At 39.3% G+C, this 17328-nt stretch overlaps 1 protein-coding gene across 1 annotated transcript in view; it reads right to left on the bottom strand.

The window, feature by feature from the left end:
* The window catches only part of LOC147031823 (fibroblast growth factor 14-like), a 207451-nt gene extending 201399 nt beyond the window's left edge, over nucleotides 1-6052 (bottom strand). Inside the window, exon 1 of the mRNA XM_085868002.1 lies at nucleotides 5456-6052. Within this exon, the coding sequence (XP_085724128.1) occupies nucleotides 5456-5468 (13 nt within the window). The 5' untranslated portion in view covers nucleotides 5469-6052. The remainder of the gene's footprint in view (nucleotides 1-5455) is intronic.
* Nucleotides 6053-17328: the final 11276 nt, after the last annotated feature.

The raw sequence follows: 17328 nt of genomic DNA, 5'->3' as shown, positions 1-17328 counted from the left end.
CGGATTTACCTCAGGAATAAGTAGAAAAGAAGAGTGGAAATGAAGTTAGTGGTGTAAGCAAACCTCACTATGAGATCCCCACAACGCACGTCCCGTTGTCCCGCTGGAGTCTAGCGGCTTGACAAAAGGGAAGGGACTATCTAAACATATATTAATGGAATAACTGTCTTGGGGCCACTATATGTTGGATGCTATTGCCTTGGAGGCATGCGGTTCCTTCAACCGCAACAATATATATATATATATATATATATATATATATATATATATATATGTATATATATATATATATGTATGTATATATATATATGTATATATATGTATGTATATATATATATGTATATATATATATATATATATATATATATATATATATATATATATATGTACACACATTTGTATGCGAACCTAAAAATAGAAATAATTTTTAACAAAAGACCTAACACAACAGGTAGATATGCAAAGAAATGAAACAAACAAACAAAACCTCAAAAATTTGTAACACCTGAATAAAACATTATGGAAGAGTGTAAACATCCAGAAATGAAATGTGCCCATTTTATCAGACTGGCTTTAGCGAACACAAGAGAGTGTTGATGGGAGGGTTACTTAAAGAGGCAATCTCCTACAGATTATACCTGGTGTTGGCTTAATGGTTCGTGTGGTGGGCTTTGGATCCTCGGGTCCTGGGTTTAAATCCCACTCAGCTCTTGAATTAATACCAGGTGGGGTTAACTCGGCCTGTCATCCTTCCGAGGTCGGCAAAGTGAGTGTGCCGTCCAGTCATGCTGGTATACTGTGTCGGAGTGGCAACACGTCCAGGATTGTGCTCAATAGCCAAGGAGACTGCTTAAGCAGCATCAACGCTCTGCACAGAGTATGGTCCCAATCTCCTCCTCCTACGACAGATGACATTAGCTCTGGTTTTATTGCATTTTGTAATCAGTTACAGGAATCCCAAATAATATTCTCATTATATACTTGGATGACTGTTTTTCCTGCTTTTATTTAAAAATTGACATTAAACATGTTTGACTTGAATGCAGAATGTCACAATGATAGGGTGTAAGTTTTGGTGTACCCCGTCTCATTAAAATGAAAATAGAAGGGCACTTGGTCAACGAGAAAGGGCACACACATACCTCTGGCAGGCTGATTAGTTTACGTTTTGTATCCCACTGATAGGTCGGATCTGGATTCGGACTTGACCGAAAATTTAATGGGCTTGTTCGTGTCACCTAAACAAATCATCCACAAAGTTTCGGCTGAATATGTGCCCAACTTTTTTAGATATCGTGCTGTACTGTATATCATTTTCGCGCTGTCACTCAATGGTGAAAAAAAAATCACTTAAAAAATTCTCAGAGATACATATATATATATAAGAAGTAAGAGTAGAAGTAGAAATAGTAGTAGGAGTAGTAGTAGTAGTAATGGAAGCTTTACATCATGGTCCGAATGGTAACATCTTATATATTATTTCCGAGTTTGTGGTTTCGTGTCGCGCCATCTTCGACTTTGTTCTGCGCTCGAGTAAAGTGATATTCGGCTTACATTATCTCAAAGACCATTTGAGGTGCATGGTACAAAAAAAGTAAATAAAATGGTTCTGAAACAGTGAAATCGTATTCCACTTACTGCATTAAAGTAAAATTACTACTGATACTTTGCATCAGTTCCTTTCTCAAACACACCCACCCCAACATGTAGCGCAGAGCGCGGGTTATGCTAGTTTATTATTATATGACAGCAGGAACCCTTTGGAAGGACACAGAAGAGCACACAAAATTATATAGTAATATTTCTTGAAGCAATACAAAATACAGCACAGTATATGTAAAAGTACACAGGTGCACTCAAACAACAACATAATTTATAAAAATCTTTTTTTCTTGTGTTTCAATTGACTTTACATCCTCATTGAGACTCACAGATATGTTTGTGAAGTACAACATGCAATCTTTTGATTAAACCTATCAGTGAAGCGAAGGGTAGACACGTCTAAGTATGCGTGAATCAAGTGACAACTTCAATGCACAAATTTACTACATTTACTTTTGAACTGTCTCGCCTGGGTTCGATTCCCAGTCTGATTTTAAACTGTCCGATTGGTGCTTCATAGGCAGGGCGTTGCATCAGAAAGTCCTCAGTCCTTCAGCTTGATGTTGAGCTCGGTGGCCAATTTGCTGACATTAGTCGATTGACATTAAAGATCCCACGGTGTCCTTCATGAAGAGTAGGTGAGTTATTGTTGGCACCTTGAACAAATTCCAAATTCCTGCCATTTTTAGTTGAGTATGCTGCAATTCAGTCGCGATCTGTCCAGAATCGGTTCTCACCTTGATATATCTCTCGAGCTGTGCACGTTCTAAAGATCTCACAATACTTTACGGCCTCGAATTACACATTTACACTGGCCAACAAATAATTTTCATCAGATCTAATTATAGGTAGGCTAAATAGCTCTTGGGATGCTGATTCTAACCCTGTTTTTGGTCTTCCTTGAGCACGTCCAGTTTTCATGATGAGACCGATCAAATTCGAAAGGTTATTGCCTTCATTATAATTAATTGAGGCAATAATCTTTCAAATGGATTTGTGGAAACTTCTTGGGTAACCACAAGTCTTCCACATACAAAGATGGAGTCCAGAAACTGCTTGATCCAAATTCAGATCCATTGGGACCATACTCTGTACAAAGCGTTGGTGCTGCCAAAGTAGTCTCCTGGGATGTTGGGCACAATCCTGGACGGGTTTCCACTCTGACGCAGGATACTCGAATGGCTCAATTATCCCACCAAGCTGGTATTCATTTTGCTGACAATGGAAGGATGACAGGCTGAGTCAACCCCACCTGGTATTAATTCAATGGCTCAGCAGGATTTGAACTCAGGACCTTAAAGTCCCATCCCACCACCCTATCCATTAAGCCATTAAAAACTGCTCGTGGCATATCACAAAATGGGCTGTGACATGTCCTTTAAATTACAGGGGTGTTGCATGTGTACATTTTTTGGCCTGTTGCAAAAATCAGCTGTTGTATGTGTACATTTTTTTGGGCTGTTGTATGTGTACATTTTTTGGGCTGTCGCATGTGTACATTTTTTGGGCTGTCGCATGTGTACATTTTTTGGGCTTTTGTGTGTGTTCATTTTTTGGGCTGTCACATGTACATTTTTTTGGGCTGTCACATGTGTACATTTTTTGGGCTTTTGCGTGTGTTCATTTTTTGGGCTGTCACATGTGTACATTTTTTGGGCTGTCACATGTGTACATTTTTTGGGCTGTCACATGTGTACATTTTTTGGGCTGTCGTATGTGTACATTTTTTGGGCTGTCGCATGTGTACATTTTTTGGGCTATCGCATGTATACGTTTTTTTGGGCTGTCGGATGTATACATTTTTTGGGCTGTCGGATGTGTACATTTTTTTGGGCTGTCGCATGTATACATTTTTTTGGGCTGTCACATGTATACATTTTTTGGGCTATCGCATGTATAATTTTTTTTTGGGCTGTCGGATGTATACATATTTTGGGCTGTCGCATGCATACATTTTTTGAGCTGTCGCATGTATACATTTTTTGAGCTGTCAAAAAAGATGGGCTGTCACCTATACATTTTTTGAGCTGTCGCATGTATACATTTTCTGGGCTGTCAAAAAGATGGGCTGTCGCATGTATGCATTTTTTGGGGCTGTCGGGTGTATACATTTTTTGGCCTGTCGCATGTATACATTTTTTGAGCTGTCAAAAAAAGATGGGCTGTCACATGTATACATTTTTTGAGCTGTCAAAAAAGATGGGCTCTCACATGTATACATTTTTTGAGCTGTCGCATGTATACATTTTTTGAGCTGTCAAAAAAGATGGGCTGTCACATGTATACATTTTTTGGGCTGTCGGGTGTATACATTTTTGGGCTGCCGCATGTATACATTTTTTGAGCTGTCGCATGTATACATTTTTGAGCTGTCAAAAAAGATGGGCTGTCACATGTATATATTTTTTAAGCTGTCGGGTGTATACATTTTTTTGAGCTGTCGCATGTATACATTTTTTGAGCTGTCAAAAAGAGATGGGCTGTCACATGTATACATTTTTTGAGCTGTCGCATGTATACATTTTCTGGGCTGTCAAAAAAGATGGGCTGTCGCATGTATACATTTTTTCGGCTGTCGGGTGTATACATTTTTTGGCCTGTCGCATGTATACATTTTTTGAGCTGTCAAAAAAGATGGGCTGTCGCATGTATACATTTTTTCGGCTGTCGGGTGTATACATTTTTTGGCCTGTCGCATGTATACATTTTTTGAGCTGTCAAAAAAGATGGGCTGTTGCATGTATACATTTTTTGAGCTGTCACATGTTTGCATTTTTTGAGCTGTCGCATGTATACATTTTTGAGCTGTCAAAAAAGATGGGCTGTCGCATGTATACATTTTTTGAGCTGTCGCATGTATACATTTTTTGAGCTGTCAAAAAAGATGGGCTGTCACATGTATATATTTTTTAAGCTGTCGGGTGTATACATTTTTTGAGCTGTCGCATGTATACATTTTTTGAGCTGTCAAAAACGATGGGCTGTCACATGTATACATTTTTTGAGCTGTCACATGTATACATTTTTTGAGCTGTCACGTATACATTTTTAGGACCGTCAAAAAAGATTGGCTGTCGCATGTACATATTTTTTGGACTGTCGCAATGATGTGCTGTCGCAGGTTTACATTTTTTACATTCATATCTCAATATATTTCCCGAAAACATTGGCGCGGTGAGTGACTAGCAGAGGGAACGTTTCCATCAAGACATTCTGACTATGTAAAATCACTACCAAAGTTTCTGGAACGAAAGTATGCTGGCAGACTGCTGCCGGATGTTGTATCACGACAATCTGAACAAAGTTTACAAAAGAAAAATCGTACTCGCAACGTTTTAAAGTTGTTATACATTTCTTTTTTCATAAGTGTGCACCGGATATATTTAACCATGTGTATGGTGTGTGTAGAACGTTTATGGGAATTATACTGAAAAATGAATAAAGTTGTAACGTTAACTAGCTTAATGAGTGATTATTACCGAAATTGTGCTGAAATGAAGACCAGTTATATTTCGACAATTAGATGTGCTTGAAGAAAACCGAGAACAGATTTGGAATCAGCGTGCAAAATAAAAGTGTGTTTAAACCTTTGATGAGAGAAAAAAAAGTTCGATTTTGTTCACCATTGCTATCTATTAATTACACACACCGTACTTTTTCCAGAGAAATGCCAACTTTTTTCATTACTCGGCAATTGTGAGCCTTTCATACCGAGAACATATTAAACATCCCTCATGGGACGTTTCAGCAGAAAAGCTACCCAGCCAGATTGTTTCAGCAGATCAAGGAATTTGTACATTTCAGGTGCAATTATCAAAACAAAATACAAGCGAACATGAAAAGAATCACTTACCCTCTTTCGGCATGCGTGCGGTGTTTTATTCCACAAATCCTTGAGTTTTTATACCTTTTCTATCCAGTGCTTCGAAGCACGTGTTCAGCACTAAAAGAGACTCAAACTAATAATATGGTTGCAAAGGCACAGTTAGGGTGTTAAATATAGTTCCCTTTCTACACTTTTAACAGCCAATTATCTTTTTTTTCTCTTAATTCTGACCGCTTCGTAATTTTGAAAATGTATCTCGGTCGTACATTGAAGTTCCACAGATTTTATATGGATCTGTAAAGCTCTATTTCTTTACTCTTCCATCGCTAAGTTCACTCGGACTTCAGCTTCGCCTAACAGCACTGCCTGGGAGAGAGTGGCGGAGAAAGTGTTTCCACTGCACAGATTGAAATCCCTGTGGTGTCACACAACGCCCAGGCAACTTGCTTCTTTTAACCTGAGCTATTTTAACTTTATTTCCGTCTCAGTTTCTTTCCCCTGATTAACTCCATCATCATCATCATCATCATCAATCATCATCATCGTCATCATCATCGTCATCATCATCATCGTCATCATCATCGTCATCATCATCGCCACCGCCGCCTGGTGTTGGCGTAATGGTTAAGGTAGCTGGCTCAAGATTTTAGGGTCTTGAGTGCGAGCCCCTGTCGGCCGTTGATAACACCAGGTGGGGTTGACTCAGCTTGTCATCCTTTCGAGGTCGGCAGAATGAGTACCAGTGTACTGGTAATAGGGGCAATGCATCAGCGGCAAAGCTACACCTCCAGAAAATGATGCAACCAGCACACAATAGCTTGCTATCATCATCATCAATGTGCCATACTCATTTCAGAGAGTCGATGCTGCCGAATCAGTCCCTCAAATGTTATTCGCGGTGGTTTTTTGTTGCTCTCCCAGCAATCAGTTAGGGCAGGAATTATGGATTTGTTCAGGGTACAGGTGATTGCTCACCTACTCTGTTAAAAACATTGTGGGATATTTAACTTCCACCAGCGATTAGTGCTTATTTTGTATACATGGTCGAGGCTCGTGGAAGAGGTAGAGCAGAATGTAATGGAATAAAACCATAAGGGGGGAACACCAACAGCAGAGTCAAAGTGACAATGAGATCAAGGGGTGGAGGAGAAGGACACTTGGGGGTGAACAAGCTCCACACAAGCTGAATGAAATATAGCAAGAAGAAAAAGATGGGGAAAGTGGGATGAAACAGAAAAAAAGGAACAAAGCAACCGACAACTAACGAACGAAAATATGTGATGGGAGGGAGGGGTGGGGGGGTAGCAATAAGCTGGAAAAATGGAGTGCTTGGGAATGGGGTCATTCGGGGATAGAAGAGATCATGAGTATGGATGGGGGATGATCTGAAGTCATGGTGATCAACTGTTTTGAAGCCCCAGAGGCAAGACTGGAACTGAACATATTGGAAAAGTTTGTTCCACAGGTAAGAGAAAAGAGGAACAAATGAGTGGAGGTGAGCAGTGAGCCTGGATTTTGAGAGTTTAACTGGAAGAGGGTTACTGGCAGACCATGAGCACCCTGCAGAAACCTGGGAGGGACAGAGGCAAGGGAGGGCAGAGGGTGCAAGACCAAAAGGATGCATGATATACGGATCCTCTGGCTTAACATATACCAAGGCACAACCCACAAAATCATGCCTCCCCCTGCCCTGCCTGCAAAACACAAGAATGTCAGTTATAACAGCTGGGTTGAGATTCGAACCCACATTAGACAGCTCAGAGGTGAGTGTGCAAACCTGAAGACTAAACTGCCAGCCCATATTTAACCTCATATGTGGTCTTGATTCTTCAATCTCAGACAATAGCACATTTTCATTTCTGCTGTTCTGCTGCTGTTATTTAAACTTCAACCTTGACGACTCCTAACGGCTTGGCTTCCTTCAGTGCCTTATTCGCACGTAGCTTATAATGCTACGCATGATGTGAGGTTCAAATGCTATCCATATAATATGTGTCCATATAATATGTGCTATCCATATAATTTCTCTGTTGTCTTTGAATGCCGACATATGTTGACCGTTCAAGCCTGGACTCAGAAGAAAAGTGTGGCTATAGCCGGTATCAACATTGTTCTACCCACATAATTCATGTTAAAGTACAAATTATAAGTCTTCACCAGTGCTCCATGTAATATATGCACAAGCTGCACCATATTAAGCCTTAAGTAGTTTATTAAAAGGGCTGGCAGGATGACCTAGAAGTACACACACTCACCACTAAGCTGTCCAGCCTGGGTTTGAATCCTGACACAGCTATAAACTGTCATCCTGGTGTGTGTGCCGTCGCTTGGATGGACGTTAAGCTGGGCGTCCCAACTGCTCTCATGAGTTGGTGGATGTTAAAGATCCCACAGTATCTTTCACGAAGAGTAGTCAAGCTATCACTTAAACCCCAAACAAATTACAAATTGCTCTCCAACTACTGCTGAGAAGGCAATGGAAAACCACCCAGTATAACCCTTTCAAGTGATGTGTCCTGCAACAAAGCATGGCACATCAGAATCAGAATCATAACTCTTTAAAGAAAATCCACAATTTAGTGTGGTCTGCATTATACATACATTTTGTTTTATAAAACGAAATACAAATCGTTTATTGACTTTTATACAATGTTCCTACAGCTGAGGCAAACCCACAAACACCCCAAACGTTTATAAAAGGATATACAGTGTACACTTGCATCCCAATAGGCTCACAATGCCAACGTCATGGGCACTCCGTGCGGTGTTCGTATTGAGGCAGAATTTCAAAAATAAGAGATGTGAAACAAACTAATTTACAGCTTCTAAAAACGGCTACGGAAAAAGACAATGTGCCAATATGCCAAAATAGGTGTGTATTGCTCAGGAAAATTAATAATCATGATAATATGATGGTCATAAAGCCAATGTCACAACCCTAAAAGGACCAAGGGATAAATCTGTCACGAAACATTAAAGTGGTGTGTCTGATATTTTCCCTGCAATTTTAGATTACTTTATGTTTGTACATTAACAAACATTGTAGATAATATTGGGGAAGAGCTGCTGTTTCCATAATTTTTCTTTTTTTGTTGATTGGAATAACTTTGTATTTTTCGTCATGCATACTCTTAAATTTCAATTCACTCAAAACACATATGCTCCTTTTGGGAGAATTGGCAAGTCATCTTCTCCGCCCCCCCCCCCATGTCCTTGCATGAGATGTTGTGTTTGTGTGGCGTATAGACAATGCATTGACGATGTCGGTTTATGCACATACTGCGGACAAACAAACCTTTTCGGTTTAATTGTCAAGATTCACGTTCCAATCATATGTATTTTATAGACGTACGCGTGTTCTCATAGGATGTACTTTATACACGTACTCACAACCGAATTGTACACACTTTGTAGACATACATTCTGATTGAACATACTTTCATTCTAATTGTACATACTTTGTAGAGATACTTACATTCTAATTGTACATACTTTATAGACACACTTACATTCTAATTGTACATATTTTGTAGAAATACTCACATTCTAATTGTACATACTTTGTAGACATACATTCTAATTGAACATCCTTTGTAGACAGACTTACATTCTAATTGTACATACTTTGTAGAAATACTCACATTCTAATTGTACATACTTTATTGACGCACTCACATTCTAATTGTACATACTTTCCATCCATTCGGACCATACTCTGTGCAGAGCGTTGGTGTCGCCAAAGCACTCTCCTTGGCTATTGGGAACAATCCTGGACGGGTCGCCACTCCGACACAGTATACCAGCAAGCTGGCACTCATTTTGCCGACCTCGGAAGGATGACAGGCAGAGTCAACCCCACCTGGTGTTAATTCAACAGCTGAGCGGGATTTGAACTCAGGACCCTCGGATCCCAAGCCCACTACCTTAACCATTAAGCCAACACCAGGCATACATACTTTGTAGACATACTAACATTCTAATTGAACATACTTTGTAGACATACTTACATTCTAATTGTACATACTTTATTGACGCACTCACATTCTAATTGTACATACTTTGTAGACATACTAACATTCTAATTGTACATACTTTATAGACGCACTCACATTCTAATTGTACATACTTTGTAGACATACATTCTAATTGTACAGACTTTATAGACGCAGTCACATTCTAATTGTACATACTTTGAAGACATCCATTCTAATTGAACATACTTTGTAGACATGCTTACATTCTAATTGTACATACTTTATTGACGTACTCACATTCTAATTGTACATACTTTATAGACGTACTCACATTCTAATTGCACACACTGTACTTTATAGACGGACTCACATTCTAATTGCACATACTGTATTTTATAGACGAACTCGCATTCTAATTGTACATACTTTATAGACGTACTAACATTCTAATTGTACATATTTTATAGACGTACTCACATTCTAATTGTACATACTTTATAGACGTACTCACATTCTAATTGTACATACTTTATCGACACTCCCATTCTAATTGTACATACTTTATAGACGTACTCACATTCTAATTGTACATACTTTATAGACGTACTCACATTCAAATTGAACATACTTTATAGACGTACTCACATTCAAATTGAACATACTTTATAGACGTACTCACATTCAAATTGAACATACTTTATAGACATACTCACATTCCAATTGCACATACTGTACTTTATCGACGTACTCACATTCTAATTGTACATACTTTATAGACGTACTCACATTCTAATTGTACACACTTATAGACGTACTCGCATTCTAATTGTACATACTTTATAGACGTACTAACATTCTAATTGTACATACTTTATCGACGTACTCACATTCTAATTGTACATACTTTATCGACGTACTCACATTCTAATTGTACATACTTTATAGACGTACTCACATTCTAATTGTACACACTTATAGACGTACTCGCATTCTAATTGTACATACTTTATAGACGTACTAACATTCTAATTGTACATATTTTATAGACGTACTCACATTCTAATTGTACATACTTTATAGACGTACTCACATTCTAATTGAAAATACTTTAAAGACGTACTCACATTCTAATTGCACATACTGTACTTTGTCGACGTACTCACATTCTAATTGTACATACTTTATCGACGTACTCACATTCTAATTGTACATACTTTATAGACGTACTCACATTCTAATTGTACATACTTTATAGACGTACTCACATTCTAATTGTACATACTTTATAGACGTACTCACATTCTAATTGTACATACTTTATCGACGTACTCACATTCTAATTGTACATACTTTATCGACGTACTCACATTCTAATTGTACATACTTTATAGACGTACTCACATTCTAATTGTACATACTTTATAGACGTACTCGCATTCTAATTGTACATACTTTATAGACGTACTCACATTCTAATTGTACATACTTTGAGACGTACTCAAATTCTAATTGCACATACTGTACTTTATCGACGTACTCACATTCTAATTGTACATACTTTATAGACGTACTCACATTCTAATTGTACATACTTTATCGACACTCCCATTCTAATTGTACATACTTTATAGACGTACTCACATTCTAATTGCACATACTGTACTTTGTCGACGTACTCACATTCTAATTGTACATACTTTATCGACGTACTCACATTCTAATTGTACATACTTTATAGACGTACTCACATTCTAATTGTACATACTTTATAGACGTACTCACATTCTAATTGTACATACTTTATCGACGTACTCACATTCTAATTGTACATACTTTATCGACGTACTCACATTCTAATTGTACATACTTTATAGACGTACTCACATTCTAATTGTACATACTTTATAGACGTACTCGCATTCTAATTGTACATACTTTATAGACGTACTCACATTCTAATTGTACATACTTTGAGACGTACTCAAATTCTAATTGCACATACTGTACTTTATCGACGTACTCACATTCTAATTGTACATACTTTATAGACGTACTCACATTCTAATTGTACATACTTTATCGACACTCCCATTCTAATTGTACATACTTTATAGACGTACTCACATTCTAATTGTACATACTTTATAGACGTACTCATATTCAAATTGAACATACTTTATAGACATACTCACATTCCAATTGCACATACTGTACTTTATCGACGTACTCACATTCTAATTGTACATACTTTATCGACGTACTCACATTCTAATTGTACATACTTTATAGACGTACTCACATTCTAATTGGACATACTTTATAGACGTACTCACATTCTAATTGTACATACTTTATAGACGTACTCCCATTCTAATTGAACATACTTTATAGAGGTACTCGCATTCTCATTGTACATACTTTATAGACGTACTCACATTCTAATTGTACATACTTTATAGACGTACTCGCATTATCATTGTACATACTTTATAGACGTTGGGGTACATACTTCAAAGGCAGGGCAGGGGGAGGGTGGGGGGTCACGGGGCGGTGCGAGGTTCTGTGCCGTGTCGCACTGGATGTGCGAATGAGACCGCTCCCGGCCCCAGGAGCTGGCAGGGCAAGGCCGCGATCCAATAGGGGAGCACGATTCGGGTGATAGCACATCGCTTCGGGTCGTCACCCCACCCTTCACCTGGGGCTTATGAAAGGCAGATCGCGAAGTCTCAGTCTCAGTGTCTCTCAGTCTCAGTCTCAGTCTCAGTCTCTGTCTCTGTCTCTGTCTCTGTCTCTGTCTCTGTCTCTGTCTCTGTCTCTGTCTCTGTCTCTCTCTGTCTCTGTCTCCGCCTGTCTACCTCGCCCACTTCTTCGCCTGTCTGTCTCGCCGACTTCTCCGCCTCTCTGCTACGCCCTCTCTTCAACGCTCCTTGTTGGCTGCCTGTTGCTGCATCTACACACGTTCTCTGAACCAGTGCGGCACACACATTTCCACGAGCCCCAGCAAAGTGATTAAGCAGGAAATAACGCACCGACTCTTAAGGTGGGATCGCTCAAGCGGAGCATCCCCCAAAGCATACGGGGTTGCGTGGTCTGCCGACCACACCAGGTATTGCGAGGCCGTTAGTCCTCATCTGCTCTCCTTCCTTTTATAGACGTACTCACATTCTAATTGTACATACTTTATCGACACTCCCATTCTAATTGTACATACTTTATAGACGTACTCACATTCTAATTGTACATACTTTATAGACGTACTCACATTCAAATTGAACATACTTTATAGACGTACTCACATTCAAATTGAACATACTTTATAGACGTACTCACATTCAAATTGAACATACTTTATAGACATACTCACATTCCAATTGCACATACTGTACTTTATCGACGTACTCACATTCTAATTGTACATACTTTATAGACGTACTCACATTCTAATTGTACACACTTATAGACGTACTCGCATTCTAATTGTACATACTTTATAGACGTACTAACATTCTAATTGTACATACTTTATCGACGTACTCACATTCTAATTGTACATACTTTATCGACGTACTCACATTCTAATTGTACATACTTTATAGACGTACTCACATTCTAATTGTACACACTTATAGACGTACTCGCATTCTAATTGTACATACTTTATAGACGTACTAACATTCTAATTGTACATATTTTATAGACGTACTCACATTCTAATTGTACATACTTTATAGACGTACTCACATTCTAATTGAAAATACTTTAAAGACGTACTCACATTCTAATTGCACATACTGTACTTTGTCGACGTACTCACATTCTAATTGTACATACTTTATCGACGTACTCACATTCTAATTGTACATACTTTATAGACGTACTCACATTCTAATTGTACATACTTTATAGACGTACTCACATTCTAATTGTACATACTTTATAGACGTACTCACATTCTAATTGTACATACTTTATCGACGTACTCACATTCTAATTGTACATACTTTATCGACGTACTCACATTCTAATTGTACATACTTTATAGACGTACTCACATTCTAATTGTACATACTTTATAGACGTACTCGCATTCTAATTGTACATACTTTATAGACGTACTCACATTCTAATTGTACATACTTTGAGACGTACTCAAATTCTAATTGCACATACTGTACTTTATCGACGTACTCACATTCTAATTGTACATACTTTATAGACGTACTCACATTCTAATTGTACATACTTTATCGACACTCCCATTCTAATTGTACATACTTTATAGACGTACTCACATTCTAATTGCACATACTGTACTTTGTCGACGTACTCACATTCTAATTGTACATACTTTATCGACGTACTCACATTCTAATTGTACATACTTTATAGACGTACTCACATTCTAATTGTACATACTTTATAGACGTACTCACATTCTAATTGTACATACTTTATCGACGTACTCACATTCTAATTGTACATACTTTATCGACGTACTCACATTCTAATTGTACATACTTTATAGACGTACTCACATTCTAATTGTACATACTTTATAGACGTACTCGCATTCTAATTGTACATACTTTATAGACGTACTCACATTCTAATTGTACATACTTTGAGACGTACTCAAATTCTAATTGCACATACTGTACTTTATCGACGTACTCACATTCTAATTGTACATACTTTATAGACGTACTCACATTCTAATTGTACATACTTTATCGACACTCCCATTCTAATTGTACATACTTTATAGACGTACTCACATTCTAATTGTACATACTTTATAGACGTACTCATATTCAAATTGAACATACTTTATAGACATACTCACATTCCAATTGCACATACTGTACTTTATCGACGTACTCACATTCTAATTGTACATACTTTATCGACGTACTCACATTCTAATTGTACATACTTTATAGACGTACTCACATTCTAATTGGACATACTTTATAGACGTACTCACATTCTAATTGTACATACTTTATAGACGTACTCCCATTCTAATTGAACATACTTTATAGAGGTACTCGCATTCTCATTGTACATACTTTATAGACGTACTCACATTCTAATTGTACATACTTTATAGACGTACTCGCATTATCATTGTACATACTTTATAGACGTTGGGGTACATACTTCAAAGGCAGGGCAGGGGGAGGGTGGGGGGTCACGGGGCGGTGCGAGGTTCTGTGCCGTGTCGCACTGGATGTGCGAATGAGACCGCTCCCGGCCCCAGGAGCTGGCAGGGCAAGGCCGCGATCCAATAGGGGAGCACGATTCGGGTGATAGCACATCGCTTCGGGTCGTCACCCCACCCTTCACCTGGGGCTTATGAAAGGCAGATCGCGAAGTCTCAGTCTCAGTGTCTCTCAGTCTCAGTCTCTGTCTCTGTCTCTGTCTCTGTCTCTGTCTCTGTCTCTGTCTCTGTCTCTGTCTCTGTCTCTGTCTCTGTCTCTGTCTCTGTCTCTCTCTGTCTCTGTCTCCGCCTGTCTACCTCGCCCACTTCTTCGCCTGTCTGTCTCGCCGACTTCTCCGCCTCTCTGCTACGCCCTCTCTTCAACGCTCCTTGTTGGCTGCCTGTTGCTGCATCTACACACGTTCTCTGAACCAGTGCGGCACACACATTTCCACGAGCCCCAGCAAAGTGATTAAGCAGGAAATAACGCACCGACTCTTAAGGTGGGATCGCTCAAGCGGAGCATCCCCCAAAGCATACGGGGTTGCGTGGTCTGCCGACCACACCAGGTATTGCGAGGCCGTTAGTCCTCATCTGCTCTCCTTCCTTCTGGCTATCTAATCTTCATCCGTTGTGTGTGTGTGTGTGTGTGTGTGTGTGTGTGTGTGTGTGTGTGTGTGTGTGTGTGTGTGTGTGTGTGTGTGCGTGTGTGTGTGTGTGTGTGTGTGTGTGTGTGTGTGTGTGTGTGTGTGATGGCACCTGTCGTAGCATAAGTTAAGATTGTGCAAGAAAATGGGATAAGTCTGCTCTGTGTCTGCTTTTGTAAATTGCTTGCCTTTTGTCGCACCCCACAAATTACTTGCAATCCCTACTGTACATAATAATAAAACCCATTCACTGTGCCACATACCTTTCCTCACCTGATTATAAATAAATGCTTTGTATAGAAATGCTCCCAGCTCGTTTTCGTCTTTTCCTTCATTGGTCCAGCATGGTCCGTATCGTAGCCGAGCTGGGATGTTGTCCCCCAACGATCTGTTTCCTAGCCGGAACGTTCTTGGTGATTACGCTTGGCTGCATCTGATCTGGTAAGGTGATCTGCTTTGAACAAGGCATGCTGATGGCATGTCCCCTGGTAATTAGATCACGTGACCATTAGGTAACTGGTAACTAGTAGATGGAGAACCCTAAAGCATGAGTCACATTTGCTCTGCGATTAGGATACGGCGGCCGTACCCCCCTGAATTTACAGAAACGTGCGGCGGACGCAGAGTTTCTGAGGTGGCCTCAAGGTGGCCCGACGCCGTATGGCTATCTTTTACAGGCCGTAGGGGTCGCTGTGGAATTAAAGCGCGGAGTTATAACTTTTCATTTCGAGGTTGGCCGTAGCAATTCGACAAGCCGTAGCCATGACGTAGATGTGTTCCACGTCGACTGTACGTAGGGCTTACGGTGGGCTTGCGTTATTCGTGTGGCTGCCATAGGCTCTTATCAATGAAAAATGAATTTTGCCAACCCCCAAAAAATTACAAAAATAAAAATAACGAGAACGGGCACTCGTAGAGCACATACCTTCGCCGCAGCCACTAGTTTGAACATGGTATGAGAGTGAAATGAGGAACTAAAATTCCACTAAATCTGCTCGGGAATTTCGCAAATTTAAAGTCCATGATCCGGATTTTGTGAAAGGATTTTGTTATTAGAACTATTACGATTATGACAATTTGAGGTGATTCGTTGTCCCGAGTGCCGAACTCTGTAGCATGTAGGGTCGGATTCGGTCGAATGTCACTGACCACGCAGACATGACCTGGATCAAGTCGATCATGTTTTCAAATCCGAGCGAGGACAAAAATGTCATTTTAATTGGCATCTAATTAAACAAGAAAGTAAAACTCCTTTTACTAAACCATGAGCAAAGCTATGTGCATATCAAACTATACCAAGTCTCCTTAATGAAAATTAGTTGTATTTTACTTAGTAACTAAGTTTGGTAGGGCCCTTATGGCCCTTGTTGCATCAACAGACACACAGTTTAGAGACAGAGATATATTCTAGTTTACACCCAAACTTCACCAGGAAGTGTTGGGGTAGGGGCGAAATGGTGATAAACAACAAACGATTGTGACCTTGACTTTTGATCCAATCGCTTCAAAAATCTAATCGATTTGTCCTCTTATGATGTCAAACATGTCACAAAAATATCAGCCGATCCGCCTATTATTATTACCTTTGTATTAAGTTGTCCACAACGCATCTCAATACAAATATGCATTTCGTGACCCCCATGACCTTTGACCCACAACCGCTACCTAGGGTGACAATAGTACTATACCTTGTGTCATTTCAGAAGATGGGGAATTGAACACTGAACAATTGGGAGTTAATTTGATGTAAATCGGAAACATATTAACCGTTTTCATCATGAAAAAACGATGTTGACCTTTTTGTGACCTTGACCTTTGATCCGATCGCTCCCAAAATCTAATGGATTTGTCCTTTCATGATGCCAAACAAATCCAAAACAATTAAAGCCTCTCTGCATTTTGTTTTTTTGCGTTAAGTTGTCCACAACGCTTTCCGATATAAATGTGAATTTGTGACCCCCTTGACCTTTGACCCCCAACCGCTGCCTTGGGTGACAAAAGTACTATACCATGCGTCATATTAGAGGATGGGGAATTTAATTTTGAACATTTTGGAGTTAATTTGCTGTAAATCAAAAC

Source organism: Eptatretus burgeri, chromosome 2 (assembly GCF_056783735.1).
Source record: "Eptatretus burgeri isolate ZD-2024b chromosome 2, Ebu_testis_v1, whole genome shotgun sequence".
Lineage (NCBI taxonomy): Eukaryota > Metazoa > Chordata > Myxini > Myxiniformes > Myxinidae > Eptatretus > Eptatretus burgeri.
The sequence above is the reverse complement of the archived record's forward strand: the minus strand, read 5'-3'. Positions and strand labels throughout refer to the sequence as shown.